Source organism: Acipenser ruthenus, chromosome 5 (assembly GCF_902713425.1).
Source record: "Acipenser ruthenus chromosome 5, fAciRut3.2 maternal haplotype, whole genome shotgun sequence".
In the NCBI taxonomy this organism is placed as follows: domain Eukaryota; kingdom Metazoa; phylum Chordata; class Actinopteri; order Acipenseriformes; family Acipenseridae; genus Acipenser; species Acipenser ruthenus.
In genome coordinates, this window is record NC_081193.1 from 65,399,875 (window position 1) to 65,416,563 (window position 16,689).

At 39.4% G+C, this 16,689-nt stretch overlaps 1 protein-coding gene across 3 annotated transcripts in view; it reads left to right on the plus strand.

Moving 5' to 3' along the window:
- The window catches only part of LOC117403237 (ERO1-like protein beta), a 45,387-nt gene that overhangs the window by 21,962 nt on the left and 6,736 nt on the right, over positions 1 to 16,689 (plus strand). For all 3 annotated transcript variants that reach the window (XM_034005234.3, XM_034005235.3, XM_059024385.1), the window contains 10 exons: positions 927 to 1,000; positions 1,372 to 1,492; positions 1,918 to 1,964; positions 9,226 to 9,237; positions 9,724 to 9,750; positions 11,489 to 11,581; positions 11,681 to 11,927; positions 13,471 to 13,540; positions 13,732 to 13,818; positions 15,989 to 16,122. In XM_034005234.3, coding sequence (XP_033861125.1) covers positions 927 to 1,000; positions 1,372 to 1,492; positions 1,918 to 1,964; positions 9,226 to 9,237; positions 9,724 to 9,750; positions 11,489 to 11,581; positions 11,681 to 11,927; positions 13,471 to 13,540; positions 13,732 to 13,818; positions 15,989 to 16,122 — 912 coding nt within the window. The remainder of the gene's footprint in view (positions 1 to 926; positions 1,001 to 1,371; positions 1,493 to 1,917; positions 1,965 to 9,225; positions 9,238 to 9,723; positions 9,751 to 11,488; positions 11,582 to 11,680; positions 11,928 to 13,470; positions 13,541 to 13,731; positions 13,819 to 15,988; positions 16,123 to 16,689) is intronic.

Consider the following 16,689-nt stretch of genomic DNA (forward strand, 5'->3'; position numbering starts at 1 on the left):
AAACATTGATATCCTGTCAGTTAAGAAAAGGCTTAATGCAAAAGCTTGTTTTAACGTTGTCTTTTTTATGCCGGCCAGAGACCTACGCTTACAAATGTACTGTCATATTTTCTACATTTTCTTTAAATTCTCAAATTAATAAATCGAAACCCAGGTAGTAAAAAGAGACCCAGATAGCGTTGGGTAATTTAAAACCTGTGTTTTACCCGGGTTTTTGGGTATCCGTGCCGACCTCTAATATTTTATATAGTGTGAGGAATTGGTTAAAAAAAAACAAAAAAAACATACAGAATGTGGAAGGACCACATAAACTAACTGGATGGTGAACAAACAAATTAAATATGGAATGGTTGGTGTGCAAAGACTTTACCTGGGGCATTAGGACCCAGTAGAGGTTATTAGTCAGGACTAATTCCAGGTGAAGTCAATTACAGGTGGTAATTGACAATGGTTAAAAGGGTGTGCGTATGTGTGTTACACTGAGGGTGATAGTAGGAGTTGGGTGGGAGAGTGGGAGAGTGAATGAGGAAAAATATTATTATTATTATTATTATTATTACTACTACTGTGAGAACTGGTCAATGACATTTTGGAAAGAGTATTTGGCTTACGATTTGGTTTTGGAAACGAGATAACAGGCTTAGCCTGCCACGTCGTTAGTTAGGGAACCATCTGTTTAGTCAGGACCCGAGACCGGGTTAGGTTTGGTTTCCTTTATTTTCTTTTCAGTTAAAAATAATAAACACACGCTACGGCGTTTTCTTGCATCTGGTTGTCAAGTGTCTGTTTTGAGGAAAAACCTGTGACAAGAAGGCAAATCATCACAATATATATATATATAATTATATATATTTATACATACACACACACACACACACAGCCTTATATTAATGACTTGCGGTATGTTTTACGTCTTGTTCTTTTAGCAACCAAAGTAAAGAAGCTTTTGTAGACTGGGCAAGGCATGATGATGCAAAGGACCATTTTTGCGAACTCGATGGTAAGTGTTTTGATTGTTTGTTTGTTTTTTCTTATCCATTATATTTAGATATTTCTTGTTAAAGTTAACCAATTTTAGCCATGCTAAAATACACAGCTCCTTATTAAAACATGAATCGTTGTAATGTTCACAGTGGCCCTACCACTTGCATTTGGTGTGTCATGTGATTAGGAGCTGTTTGGTGTGTCATGTGATTAGGAGCTTGCTGGCTGCGCCACAATGACCCTTACTGGTTCGGCCGCAGAGGTGACTAGGCGATCAGCCTGGCGAGGCATCCCCTTGCCTCCAGGGTTCAGTAGCTTGGTAACATCTGCTGCTTAGGTTTGTTTGGTGAAAAAAGAAAATTATGCATTGCAATAACTCTTCCTCAGATGAGACATCACCTGATGCAGAATATGTGGACCTGCTTTTTAACCCAGAGCGCTACACTGGATACAAAGGACCTTCAGCATGGAGGGTGTGGAACAGCATCTACGAAGAAAACTGCTTCAAGTAAAATAAACAAATGAATTGGATCTCTTTAATTAATGAATTGGCCACAAGAATCATTGATACACATACAAAATTCAAAGTAAAGGGCTAATCTGTTAGCTGGCAACATTTGGATTCATTTGCATTAAAGTTTGATATACGGTGATTCAAACCTGGGTGGCAGTACAGCCCTACAACAGCCCTACAACAGCCCTACAACAGCCCTACAACCACAAGTATTGAGAGTATCATATAGCTATGGTGTCAAACGGTCATAATATATTTTTCCAGTACTGAGGGTATGGTATGTTAATTAAATCCCAACCCATATTTTCTTTACGTAATAGCATGTATTTCTCATAATTAATTTTTTCCTCCTAAAATAAATTTGGCTATAACTTGGCTTAGTGTGTTATAATTAAATAATGGGCTTTATCTTGTTTCAGACCCAGATCTGTTTACCGTCCCTTAAATCCACTGGCACCAAGCAGAGGTAAATATCTAGATTAGTGGCCGTGTGTGTATGTACTGTCTTGGCTCCAGCTCTGGTAAGGTACAGTGTTGCTACAGAGTAATCTGTAAGCATTGGTAATTGGTTTTGAGTGCTGTGCCCAGAGCTGGCAGACAGTTGTGTCCCTCCTTTTCCTGCCAAATGATGTTCATAATGTCACAGTAATTCTATTCATTACAGGCAATGTTTAGAAATCTACAGCTTCAGGCTTTTGTTTTCAGCATAAGCCCCCCTCTTGTTTCAGGAAAAATAAAATCATGGTACTGTATGGAGCAGTTGAAAGAATTTTCTGAAACTGTGTGTGTTTGAAATGAATTCCAGAGTTAGAAACAAGTTGAATTAAGTCTGATGAGGACTTGTTGATGTCTGTGTCGCAGTAGTCCTCTGGTTAAGTACTTAAAACAAATATACACATATACTCTCACGTTCAGTCTTGTGTTAAAAAAATGCAGGGAAGTCAATTTTCTAACTGGGTGTAGCAATGGTGAATAAGCATTCACAAATAGTAACTCGGAACTGAAACCCCCCTTCATCTCCCCTGCAATGCCAACCCCACTTAATGATGTTTTACGTTTGTGTTCTCCCTCTGCGCGGGATGCGAAGTTTATCGTTTTAATTTACTGAAACACATTGCATCTTTTGAAGTAAGTGTAAAGTCATTTTACAAAAATGTGGAGATTTATACCAGGTTATGACCCTAACTGAAGATGTCATTAGTAAAGGGGGCCGTCTGTACTAATGAGGTCAAACAATAGGCCACGTTTTATTAAACGTTGTAAAACTAATAAACAAACAATTACCATAATGAACATTATCGTAGTATGTTGCTTAAAACAACATAAGACAATACATTCATAATAAAGTTGAGTTCTTATTTATAAACAGTAACACGTTTGAAGCTTGGGACTCGCCGTCTGTAGATTGGTGTTGTTTATATTATCGTCTGCATAGTTTAAGTGATTGAAAGCTGAAATTACTTTTTTAAAACACACTTTTCTTATACCAATACAGTACTGGTGAGCGATAATCAGTTAGTTTGAAAACCAGGCTTTAATCACTGATAATAGGTACACTGGCGGTGATTCTGTGAGCGCTCCGGGGCTCAAGCACCAATGAGGAAAAATAAGGTCACGCATAGTGCAAATAAATCGCCTGTTCTGTCAAATTATAGTGTGGATGCTTCACAAGCACAACTGTTTACAGCATTTAAAAATATAAAATCCATTTATACAAAGTCTCCCAGCTTTCTTGAAAAGATCTGCGTTTACCTTGTTTTTCTTTTGTATTTGTTATACTGTCATTAGTATCTATAGCAGATTCAGCATCCGTCAGTTCTGGCAGATTCTACTGTACTTGCTGAAGTGGTTTTCTCCCACTGCTAATTAAAAAAAATATATATAACCACCTAACAATTTCATCCCAAGGGCTACAGTGAAATGTATTGTCTTTAAATTGGGACTTTAGTGAAGACTGCATGTGTATGTGAGTACATTAATTATTGTAGATAGTAATTCATAGCCAGCCAGCATTTTTGTAAATAGCAACACATGTAATAAACATTTTACTTGTATCATCGGTGTCAATTTCAGGCAGAGCTTCATGGTCGGCAAGGTGACACAGCTGAGAGAATTTTTTTTCCTTCTGTCATCCTGTCTGGTGCTGTCAGTTTCTCAGCACACAGTACAGTTAGTCGCTCAGTAACAAGGTTCAAACAGGTGATTGATCGATCTGTATGAGCATTTGTGAAGGTGCTTTATTAAAAAAAAAAAAAAAAAAAATCTAAATTTATAATGGTGTTTATTTATTAACAAAATAAAATCTAAGCATATTTTTAGGGACCCCAAATTAGGCACTTCACATAAGGACAAGTAAGTTTACATCAGGACTACCAAGTTTCAAAAGGTACTAGTAGCACAATATTGATAGTTTCTAACCCTGAATAGTGTTAAATATAAGGCATTACTTAATCAATGTATTCACTTTTAGTCTTTTTAGTGCTGGTGGTACGTTCACAAATCATTATAAAATGTTTTATTTTTCCTTGTGTGCTGTGGGCCCAACAAGATACTGTAGCTCAAATAGAATGTTGATGATAGATTTTTCTATATAGTCTGGAGACAGTTATAAAACCCAGTACTAATTAAACTGCATTGAACAGAAGGCGTTCAATATTTAATTTCGCAAAGTAGAAAATAAATATTGCAGTCCTTCCTGTTTGTTGTGCTTTTTCTATTACTTTTTTATTTGGTGGAAAAGGAGGGGGCTGGGGGGTTGAATTAGTTCTTTTTTGTATTTCCAGTTATTTCCCTGGTTGCTGTTTTGCAAACAGACTAGCTAATAAAATGGGTCCTAAAATGAAATGAGTTTCAGTTATAAACTCAGTCTCATTATGTTTGTATATACTGTCAATTCTCGTTAATATGAATTTCAAGGGACTAGCCAAAAATTTTTTTTATTATCATTAATTCATATTATCAGGAGCCTAAGCAAAATGCATCCTGTCCGTTATTAAAGTTACAGTAACACTGAAATCTAATTTCAATTACTGAAGAATTAAAAGTTTAAAAGTAATGTGCATTTTATTGAAAATACAGTTAAGTGAACTTTTAAAAATGATACATTTGTAAATGAACTGCACTTGAAACCTACATATCCCATTCTGAACACGGGCATTTTCAATCCACAAAAGCAAGGCGTGCTCAGCATCAGGGTATTGAGCAAATAGGAAACACTGAAGACTTGCATCCATAGTTTGCTGTTCCTAGGCCTGTCTTATTGTATCATGTTTTTCCAGAATGGTTGAGAAAGTAATGTTGAAATCTGCAGCAACATCTTTCATTTTCTGTGTGGTGGTGCATTATCCACCGTTTTCAACCCCTCCTCTTCTTTGATAGATTTTGCTTCCTAAAGTGGAATGAATCCTGCTGAATAATGTTACGTTAACATATTGAATTGCATACCGCTTTGTAGTTTTTCATATTCTTAACGAAAAAAATCTAAATTTAACATGATATACTGTACTACTGTTATGGCTTCCAGTAGACTTTTTGTGATATAATTTTGATTACATAATAGGCCAGTTTACATGTTGGTTTGTTCCACGTGAATGAACAATACGTGTGAAACTTGGCAGAGAAACGGTCTCAGTATTTTACCGTGAAATTTCTTGTGAGATTCCAGGAAATGCTTGTGTAATCAACGCCCACTTACACATGTAAACATAAGTTTCTCGTGAAAATGTTAATTAGCTCATTCAAGTCATTTCCTAAAGCTGCTATAAAAGTCACATGGGAATACGTAAGTTACGATGGTCCAAAGGTGGAAGCAGAGAAATTAACGTTTTGTTTGGCCGGTACCATGTAGACATTTTGTAGTATCAGGAAATTTGTCTAATCAGAGTTCGTTTTAACGAGAATTGACTGTACATACAGTACATATAGTATAATGTAGCAGGTGCAGATTGAGAGGCTTATATCGAACTGGAACAGATTTGTGTTAACATTCAACAGGATAATTTATTTTATGGAATAAATAGGGAGGATCATATTGGGTAGCACTGCAGTGGTGTTACATTTATAGCATATGTGACTTTAAACTGAACTATGAGATGCCTTACAAGTAAAAAGGTCATGAAAATAAGCAACAGTGATAAGCATGATGACAAACAAAGTATGACGACTGTGGTTTTCTAATCTTTAACTATGCAAAAGCACAGCAGATGTAGTGGAAATTATCGTTTTTAAATATCCAGCCATGATCTCCACAATTATAGTTTTTGCTCAGCCTTAGATAATTGTGGAATATATTTAAGGTTTAACTTTGAAAATGTATGGTTTTAACCTGTATTTGTATTTTTAGTTATAGCATTAGGGATTCATTGTGTAATTGAAATAGTGATTCAGTTAAAAACTGGTGGTAGATAAGTGTGACAGGTTGACTTGTGTGGTGATGTCAGGCCAGAAAGAAACACACAGAGTGGTGAGTGAATTGCGCTGTTGCGCCGGTTTATTGAAAATAAAAGGTTTAAACAGAAAACAAAACACTGAACAAACAAACCGGCACGTTGGCCAAAACAAATAGACAAACAAACAGTGAACAAACACTAAACAAACAAGTATCATGCTGAGCTATGTCAGCATGAGTAGCAATTGTTGTTCTAGTTTACAGATTTTACTTTACTCTCCTCTCTCTGTCGTCCTTTCGCCCTGAGCACCCAACCCTGAGTGAGTGATTAGTGCATCTATATATACAGCTGTGCCAGGATTCAATTACTAATTAATCATTCACTTGAATCCCAGCACGTGAACTCATTTGTGCAATCATCATGCCCACATACTAATACACACTTTATCTACACGTGAAGTGATTGTGCAATCCCTGTGCCTAAATACAGCTATATATTTTAAATCACCCATGATAACCCACACTCCGTGCACCAATACATACACACCACATACAACATATAACACAAAAATGTGCACAGGGGCGGGGCACTCCCCCACCTTAAAGGCCACCTCCACCCATTAAAATCCTCAAAGTCTCTGGGGTACTCCTGGGCCAAGAAGGGAGGCATCAAAGGCCCCACGGGTGGCCAGTAGCAATGCTGTCAGCCGACATGCTGACAGCGGGGTCTAGCAGCGGAAATGCAGCAGACCTGCTGACAGCGCCAAGGCTGGCTCCTCCAGCCGGGGCAATCCGGGGCAACATTGGCAGCGGCAATGCTGGTAACGGCAATGCTGTCAGCGGACGTGCTCCAAAGCTCCAAGTCCGGCTCCTCCAGCAGAGGCAGGTGTGGCAGTGTACATGGTGCCAGGGGCAGCGCCGGCAGCAGAAAGGCGGACAGCGGTGTGGCCCATTCCACCAGAGGCCACAGCAGATCCACGGGGGTCAGCAGCAAATGACCCCCATGCAGTGACGAACAAGCATCCTCAAGCGATGGCGAATAAGCATCCATCCCCATGATGGCAAGCAGGCTCGGCAGCCGCAGGCGGTGCATGCTCGGACAGGAGTTGATCCTTGGGAGGTGATTGAGGGAGCTGATCCTGGAGAGGTAGCTTCAGTTCCTCAGGTGGTGGTGGTGGGAGCAACAAGTGGTCTCCCTCTGGTGGTGGTGGTGGGAGCAGCAGGTAGTCACCTCCTGGCGGCAAAAGCGGGAGCAGCGAGTAGTCCCCTCCAAGCGGTGGAGACGGGAGCAGCAGGAAGTCTCCCCTGGTGGTGGAAACAGGAGCAGTGCGTAGTCTCCCTCTATCAGTGGGGACTGATGCAGCTATTCCTCGGTCGCGGGGAACTGGTGTGGCTCTCCTTCGGTCGCTAGGGACTGGTGCGGCTCTCCTTCGATCGCTGGGGACTGGTGCGGCTCTCCTCTGGGTGCTGGCGTGGACGTGCCTGCTGCCTCTGGAGGTGGGGTAGACACGATTCCTCCCGATGGGCATATAACCTGTGGGGACATTCCCATATCTGCAGCTAGGTAGTTGCACACCATGGCTGCGATGGCTGGGAGGGATGCTGGGGGATGTTGCTGTTCCCAGGCCTCCCATTCCTCCCCATCTCTGGCCCACAACAGGTCGATCGCCATTGAGAGGGCCTCCATGAGGTCCACCTCAGGGTTCAGCAGCCAGTCCCGTATCTCCTCTGAGGGTGTTGGACGCTCATGCTTCCCCCTCATGCACGCTGGACGCTCAGGCTCCTCCCTCATGGTAGCTGGAGCTGGCATCTGCTTTTTGCCTTCTTCCTGGCACCGCCACTCCTCCCCGTCTGCCTCCTTGGGACCGCCAGTTCCACCTCCTGCATTGGAGGGGGTTGGTCGGGTGCTATGTGCCCGATCTCGCCAACAGCAAAGCACCGTTCTTCACCTTTCAAGCAGATGAGGCAGATGTCCATCTTCTCCAAAAACAAAAAATATATTTTTCAACAAAACAACAAAAAAAAAAAACTGTGTATCCGCAGTACTGTTCCTGGCCTGAGTTTGTGGACACGCTGTTTCCCACTTCTGGACACCAAGTGTGACAGGTTGGCTTGTGTGGTGATGTCAGGCCAGGAAGAAACACAGAGTGGTGAGTGAATTGCGCTGTTGCGCCGGTTTATTGAAAATAAAAGATTTAAACGGAAAACAAAACACTGAACAAACAAAACGGCACGTTGGCCAAAACAAATAGACAAACAAACAAACAAACAAACAGTGGACGAACACTAAACAAACAAGTATCGTGCAAGGCTATGTCAGCATGAGTAGCAATTGTTATTTTAGCAATTGTTATTTTAGTTATTTTAGTTTACAGATTTTACTTTACTTTGCCTCCTCTCTCGTCCTTTCGCCCTGAACACCCAACCCCGAGTGAGTGCTTTGTGCATCTATATAAACAGCTGTGCCAGGATTCAATTACCAATTAATCATTCACTTGAATCCCAGCACGTGAACTAATTTGTGCAATCCCCATGCTCACATATTATTATTATTATTATTATTATTATTATTATTATTATTATTATTTATTTCTTAGCAGACACCCTTATCCAGGGCGACTTACAATTATTATTATTATTTGTTTATTTAGAAGACGCCTTTATCCAAGGCAACTTACAGAGACTAGGGTGTGTGAACTATGCATCAGCTGCAGAGTCACTTACAACTACGTCTCACCCGAAAGACGGAGCACAAGGAGGTTAAGTGACTTGCTCAGGGTCACACAATGAGTCAGTGGCTCAGGTGGGATTTGAACCGGGGCCCTCCTGGTTACAAGCCCTTTTCTTTAACCACTGGACCACACAGCCTCCTAGAATTATTCCAAGATATCACATTATTTTTACATACAATTACATTATTTTTTACACATTATTTTTACATACAATTACCCATTTATACAGTTGGTTTTTTTTGTTTTAACTGGAGCAATCTAGGTAAAGTACCTTGCTTAAGGGTACAGCAGCAGTGTCCCCCGACTGGGATTGAACCCACAACCCTCCGGTCAAGAGTCCAGAGCCCTAACCACAACTACACACTGCTGCCCTGCTAATACACACCTTATCTGCATGTGAAGTGATTGTGCAATCCCCGTGCCTAAATAAAACTATATATTTTAAGTCACCCGTGAAAACCCACACTCCGTACACCAATACATACACACCACATACAACATATAACACAAAAATATGCACAGGGGCGGGGCACCCCACCACAATAAGTCATAAGTTAATTTATGTTTGTTTTCTATTTTATTGTAATTATTTTTTTTTATTCCTTTAGGAGATGATGATGGTAAGTAAATAACTTTTTTTCATATTTTAAGAATATTTAAAGAAAAAGCCTCAGTACAGTAGAACCCTCTTTACTGAACTGTCCCCCAAAATGTTAAGTACAGTACCATTTGGATAAGCAGCTTGGATAAAAAGGGGGCTAATATATATAGTCTTAAAATTAACCATTGGTTACAACACAGGGAAACATAAACTTGTGTTAGTAATACAGAGAATTTCTGAACCTTCATGAGCAGAGCCATTTTGTTGGTGAGTGATTGAGAGAGTTGTCCCCTTGGAAAGGGAAAACACCTGGTGATTTTCTTCACTGATTAAGATGATTACTGCTTGAAGGTACAATGTAACACAAGTTGGAGGAGATGAAGATTCTTGGTTCATCAATCCATTATTCAGCAAAACCTCCACCTTTCACTACCCCACTCCCACTGCATCATACCTTTAAACACCAACTTATTAACCTATTGCTTATCTATTTTTATTCACACAGGGGAGGGCTTCTACAACTGGCTGGAAGGTAATTTCATTCTGTAGACACCTAGTTGGCTAGAGTTTAACTCTAAGCGTGTTTCATGATTTTGATTAACATGTGCTTTTTGTAAAGATGTATGTATTTATTTATTGATTATTTTATTTTTAAGAAAATTGTCATCCACATTGTGTGTGGTTTGGTCACGGTGACATACTTTTTACATAAAGCTTTTTTGCTATACTTTTAAATCCCATTTTGCTGTTAGAAGAGATGCACTTGGAAGAATAGGACAAGTCTAGTGAACATTGTACAATAAATAGTACTAGCCTTTAATTCGTTGTTTTTTTTTATATGTATAGTATTTGTTTCTCTGAAATGTATTAAATAAAAGAAACACTCCATATTATTACCTGCTGAACTCATTTCACAAAATGTTACAATGTTTGGGATTCATTACAATGTCTAAAAGCCCAACTGGAGCAGGCAAAATTAATATTTCAAAAGTGTCTCACTTTTACTAAGACACTTAATACTCTGTTGGCCTTGCGCTATGGTTGTATTACACTTGCTTTTAGGAAACGTCAGCACATATGAAGTGATGGAGGCATTCAATATTTAGGAAGAACTGAAGACTTGTTCATTTGCTTCTATAATGTATTAGGCAATATTTAAAATGCTGTTGACATCAAATAATATTTTTGTTTGACAATACTGATGCAAACATATTAAAAAATAATTACTCTGTCCATATTTCGGAATACACAGAAATATGTTTTATAAAAGCTAGGATGATAAGGTTGGAGGTCAGTTTCCTGATCACACAGCAAACAGATATTTTTGTTAAGTGGCAGAAAATGGCAAAATAGGGTCATTAGTGCTGAAGAATATAGTAATATAATATTTTAAACCTACAACAGACCTATACTTCCACTCCATAGTAAATGTATTATGTGGTCACATCGGTAAATTAAGCCCCTAAGCCTTTTACTTCCAAAGATTTTTAAACTTTATATTATTTTTTGACTGAAATCTGCATGCAAAAGCACAATGATCAGCCCTGTATTGACTGGATTTGAATATGCATTAGAACTACTATCTGTCATGAAGGGTAAATCCTGATACTAGCTTCCGGCAGAACATTTACATTAACAGCTCCATCCATTGTGTGAAGGAGCTAAAGGTTACTGTAACTTCCAATGACTAATGCATCTAAATGAAGCATCCCCGGTAGATAGAAGAGAGCACTGCAAAACATTTAACATAAATAATTGTAAATACATAAAACTGGCAATACACTAGGAATGTGTGACACAGTTCACCACTTAGTTGCACAGTAGATAGCTGATTTCTGATTTTATATAATTGATAATTGATTTTATATTAATAGTGACAGTAAGGAGAAGGAGTGTTGTCTCACACATGATGAATGACTCGAGTTTGTGTCAATCATAGAGTCTCACTGTATGAATTTTGATATTCTCTTCAATCACTATTTTCCAGTTCTTTATTTTTCACAGAGGGTTACTTGTGCGTTATGGCAGACCCTGTATTTTTACAGGGGATGCCCCCCCCCCCCCCCCCCCCCCCCACCCCCCCCGCAACGACCTTAAAAATGTAAAGCCTGATAACTTACAGTCAGAACCGTTAACTAAATACATATTGTTCTGAAGCAAACTTAAACATTAACTCAAATGAAACAGTGGTATTGCAGCTTTTAATAAAACAGTGGGTCTTTGGATAAGTAGCTGACTTTACAAGTTGTTCTTTTTATTTTTGCACACAGGTCTGTGTCTTGAGAAAAGAGTATTTTACAGACTAATTTCTGGGCTCCACACAAGTATCAACATACATCTCTGTGCCAAATATCTGATACAAGGTAAGTAAAGAATAACCTTTGTTTTATCTCTTTATTCTTATGATTTGCATAGACATGTATACTCCTACATTACATAATTTTGTCTTTTTCTAAATGCAGAGGGCTGGGGAAAAACCACATGGGGAACAAATATGAAGGAGTTCAGACATCGTTTTGATCCTGTTGAAACTAAGGGAGAAGGGACCAGAAGACTTAAAAACCTATACTTCTTATACTTGATAGAGTTGCGTGCTTTGTCCAAGGTAGCACCATACTTTGAACGGACCATTGTGGATTTGTATACCGGCAATACAGAGGAAGATGCAGCTACAAAGGAATTACTTTTGCAGGTCTTTAATGAGACAAAGTAAGGAGACAAATTCTACTTCATTTATTTATTATTCAGGTAAAACAGATACAGATATTTGATAGAAATTCAAGGAAAAAGTAGCAGCTATGATTCATAACTGATTTTGCACTAATAAGGGGGACTGCAGGAGTAATCTTTCTTTAATGTCCAATGATATTGTTGTACGATTGCTTGTAAAATGCTAAATAACATCAGCTTATTAATATAATATAGGGGTTGGAAATGGTAAAGGAAAGAAAGGTTTCAAGGGGGAACAATCACTTCACAATTGTATTTATCAGATTTACCTGTTTAAATTGGTATGAGCAAGGTTTTGGTGGTACCTTATGAATAGCATCACCCCTCTGAAATGGGTTTTGTCAGCTGATACTATTACAGTATCACCTAGTGTATATGCACTAGCATAGATATTAGGGATGGAAATAAGACCCCTATTGCATAGCAGCTTCACCCATATAAGGTTGTAGTATGAGCTTGATTAGCCACAGTGTATAGGTGACAAGCTCAGATGTGTCTTTGAACTCATAAGAACATAAGAAAGTTTACAAACAAGAGGAGGCCATTCGGCCCATCTTGCTCATTTGGATGTTAGTAGCTTATTGATCCCAGAATCTCATCAGCTTCAACAACATTACTGGGGAGTTGGTTCCTGACCCTCACAATTCTCTGTGTAAAAAAGTGCCTCCTATTTTCTGTTCTGAATGCCCCTTTATCTAATCTCCATTTGTGACCCCTGGTCCTTGTTTCTTTTTTCAGGTCGAAAAAGTCTCCTAGGTCGACATTGTCAATACCTTTTAGAAATTTGAATGCTTGAGTCAGAACGCTGCGTAGTCTTCTTTGTTCAAGACTGAACAGATTCAATTATTTGAGCCTGTCTGCATATGACATGCCTTTTAAACCCAGAATAATTCTGGTCGCTCTTTGCACTCTTTCTAGAGCAGCAATATCCTTTTTGTAGCGAGGTGACCAGAACTGAACACAATATTCTAGGCGAGGTCTTACTAATGCATTGTAAAGCATTAGTAAGAAAACCAGGACTGGATCAAACGTTATGCAATGGAAGTCTCATTTCCATCCCTGGATATTCACACATTACTGTTAAAATTGTAAAAATCTAGATGGATTTATGCACGGGGGGGGGGGGGGGGGGTTTACAACAAACCAACATTATTTAAGAGGGATCCTAGTTTGTGAATTATAATTACAGTAGCTTACAAAACTAACTTGATCGACTGTAATAACAAAAACTAAACGCAGAATCCTTCCTTGTTTATGTTTATTTATTCATTTGAATGAATCACTTTCAAATAAATAAATAAACTAAATCTTACAAGATCCCAGTGACCAATTTCAAAATAGAACTTTACACTATCAGAATACGTGGTTACATTGGAGGAGACAGAAAATAAGGAGGACTCTCGTCATGGACACTGAAAAGGTTCAGTGTTCTTCTCTAAAGGATATTGGGTTCACATAACCAGGAGTTTGTTACATTCTGTACTGTAGTTCTAATGATGGTTAAATCTGCTTCTTTCAATAGAGCATTCCCTATGCATTTTGATGAAAAGTCCATGTTTGCTGGAGGCAAAACAGAAGCAAAGATATTAATGGTAAATGCACTAATTTAACTTGGGTATTTTTTAAATTTATTTGATTATTGCACTTTTTGTTTGGCTTTAAAATATATATATATATATATATATATATATATATATATATATATATATATATATATATATATATATATATATATATATAATTTAAAAAATACTGCAACCATAATCCACTTTTGTTTTCTTAGGAAGAGTTCAGGCTCCATTTTAAAAATATATCCCGTATAATGGACTGTGTTGGCTGTAGTAAGTGTCGGCTGTGGGGTAAGCTTCAGGTATGTTCTCTCTTTTACCCCTTTCATTTGTATGTATTTATAATCTATAAGTGCATGCAGCTTCACTAAAAGTGTATTTTATCCTGGTTAAATCCAAACCATGGCAAGACTATTGTGGACAATGAAAAAACAAAACAACTTAATGAATATATGATAATTCAGCAGCGCTGCACAGGACTAAGATACTGGCTTCGGTTGTGGTTGCTTGCAGTCTCTCCCGCAGTATCTTGATGCATCACCATTACAAAGGTTGTTAGTTCATTCTAACAAGCAGGCTTCCCTCAGTCTTGTGTGAGTGGTTTGCCAGTGGCTTGTACAGGTGGACATCCCTGTACATTGCTACCTGCGGTAACTGTGAACCGGTGGACCCGTACCTTATGGTACCGAGGTCGCCGACCCAGGACAAGGTTATCAAACAGGTACCGACCCAGTGCTAAAGTCACCAAACCGACATGGTACTGTTACAGTACTCTCCCGGTTCCAACCACGTACCATACCATACCGACCCGGTACTAAAGTCACCGAACCAACCTGGTACAGTACTGACCCGTTGCTAAAGTCACTAAACCCATACAAAACCGACCTAGCACCGTACCATTCTGGTTCCGACCCGGTACCATACTGTACTGACCCGGTACCGACCAGTGCTTACACCCCCATTTTATAAGCAGATTGAGGCAGCAGCTGTATATCTGTATACTGTACACTGCATTGCTTGCTTCTTGGATCAGGCCAGTCTGCCTGTTGAGGACAAGCATGGCAGATGTTTTTCCTGCCTGGGGCCAGAGTATGCCAAGGAGGCACTGGTGTGGCTACGAGCGTAGATTTGCAACAGAAGGCCATACTGTCCATTGCCGCCTCTGACGAGGTGGGCGAACAGGAGCTGACACAGCTTCTACCGCTGATCAAGAGGGCCACTACAGTCTTGCAAGTGCCCTGGCCTATAGAAGGCGAAACAAGGCCTGATTTAGCACTCCTGTCCAAGGATGCTACCTGCCTCAACAAGCAGTGCCGGGTCTCGGCGGTTACACTCAAGCGTGCCTGTTCAGCCAGTGCATTTGCAGCATGGCTGGGCAACTACAATAGTATTCTGATAGCCTACGTTTGGTGATGGATGGTGATGATGGTCAACCTGTATCTGAACCGAAAGAGGTTCAGAATGTTAACGATGCAACAGCTGTTGCAGTCAATTAGGCTAGGCCAAGTGGACCTCAAAGACACCTTTTCCACATCCCCATAAACCCAGCACACAGGAAGTACCTGCAGTTCGCTTTTCAAGGAACAACGTACGGGTTCCGCGTCTTGCCAATGGACCTCTCTCTAGCTCCCCGTGCCTTCTCGAAGTGCATGGAACCTGTCCTGGCCCTATTGAGACTCATAAAGACATCAGAGTGCTCAATTATCTGGACGACTAGCTCATTTGTGCCCAGTCTTCAGCACAGACAGAGGCCCACACGGAACTTGTCACCGGCCACCTTCAACGGTTAGGCCTTATGGTGAATCATGCAAAGAGCCAGCTCATGACTTCTCAGACAGCCTTCTATCTAGGAGTGTGCTTGGACTCTGCAATATTGCCCTTGCGACAGCTTTGGTACACTCACCCATACGGTAATGGTTACATTTCTTGAAAGGGAACTTCAGGTTATTATCATAACCCTGGTTCACTGAAAGGCCGCTGCGTCCATGATTGCAGCAGGTTTGAAGGAAAAATGACGTTGAGGTCTGTGAGCGCGGTATTTATGTCCTTGGGGGGCAGGCCATAACTGTGTCACAGGCTCGTTGTGTGGCTTTGATAAATCTTATTCAGGTTTTGGTTCTTTAAGCAGTAAATACCCAACGGTAATGGTTACATTTCTATTTCGGGGAACCAGGTTTGATAATAACGTTTCCCAGCTTTCAACAACTTCTGTCACTCTTCAGACTGTTTAGCTTGCAAAATTAGCTTAATTTTCTATTTTTCAAGGGTGATGTAAAAGTAATTAAATCCACCAGATGTTTAATGTTTTTTTTTATATAGTAGAATGTAATGCTCATTTTAATGAAAGTAACTTTATTATGTGAGCTGTTCCATTTATAACTGGAAACCATCATTACGTAAGATGAGAGTAAAAAGAGTCATTGTACTCATCCAAAACTGAAACCCTGTTGCGTGTATTTATTTTCCTCCCAGACCCAGGGTTTGGGGACAGCACTGAAGATTTTGTTTTCAGAAAAACAAATTAAGAATCTTTCAGAGAACAGCCCTTCTAAAGGCTTTCAGCTCACACGTCAGGAAATTGTTGCACTTCTGAATGCTTTTGGAAGGTATGAATAATTATACTACTATTTTAAAAGCATGTTGTACAGTTTACTGTAATATTTCCTTTACATTATATATTGTATCATAATAGACATAAACTCTACATAGCTACTTTTTGTTCCTTAATTATTTTTAAATGTGCATGTTTAGTATAAATACACACTACCTCTATCTCATTAACATTTTTCCTTTTAACAAGTGTGTCATTACACCCCGACTCCTCTTTATTGTTGGATGCAGTGTTCAATATTGTATAGTCCACTACCTTTGCACCGAAACATTATAATTTTTCTATTCACGTTTTGTTGTAAAATGGAATACTGTAACATCTGCTCAGCAAAAGCATAGCATGAGCTACCACAGAAACAGATGTTTGCTGTTATCACAAAACCTCATCAATGAAAACTGATATTAGTCCTATTAAGTCCCCCACATTAAACATTTAATAAACCGTAGTTGCACAAGCAACACATCTTGTTTGATATGCTGGCCCAGAGTTGGGTATGTTGTGCACTGCTTCAGTAATCTTACTTTTTAATAACCGAATTCACATACTGTGTCTTTTTTTCTAG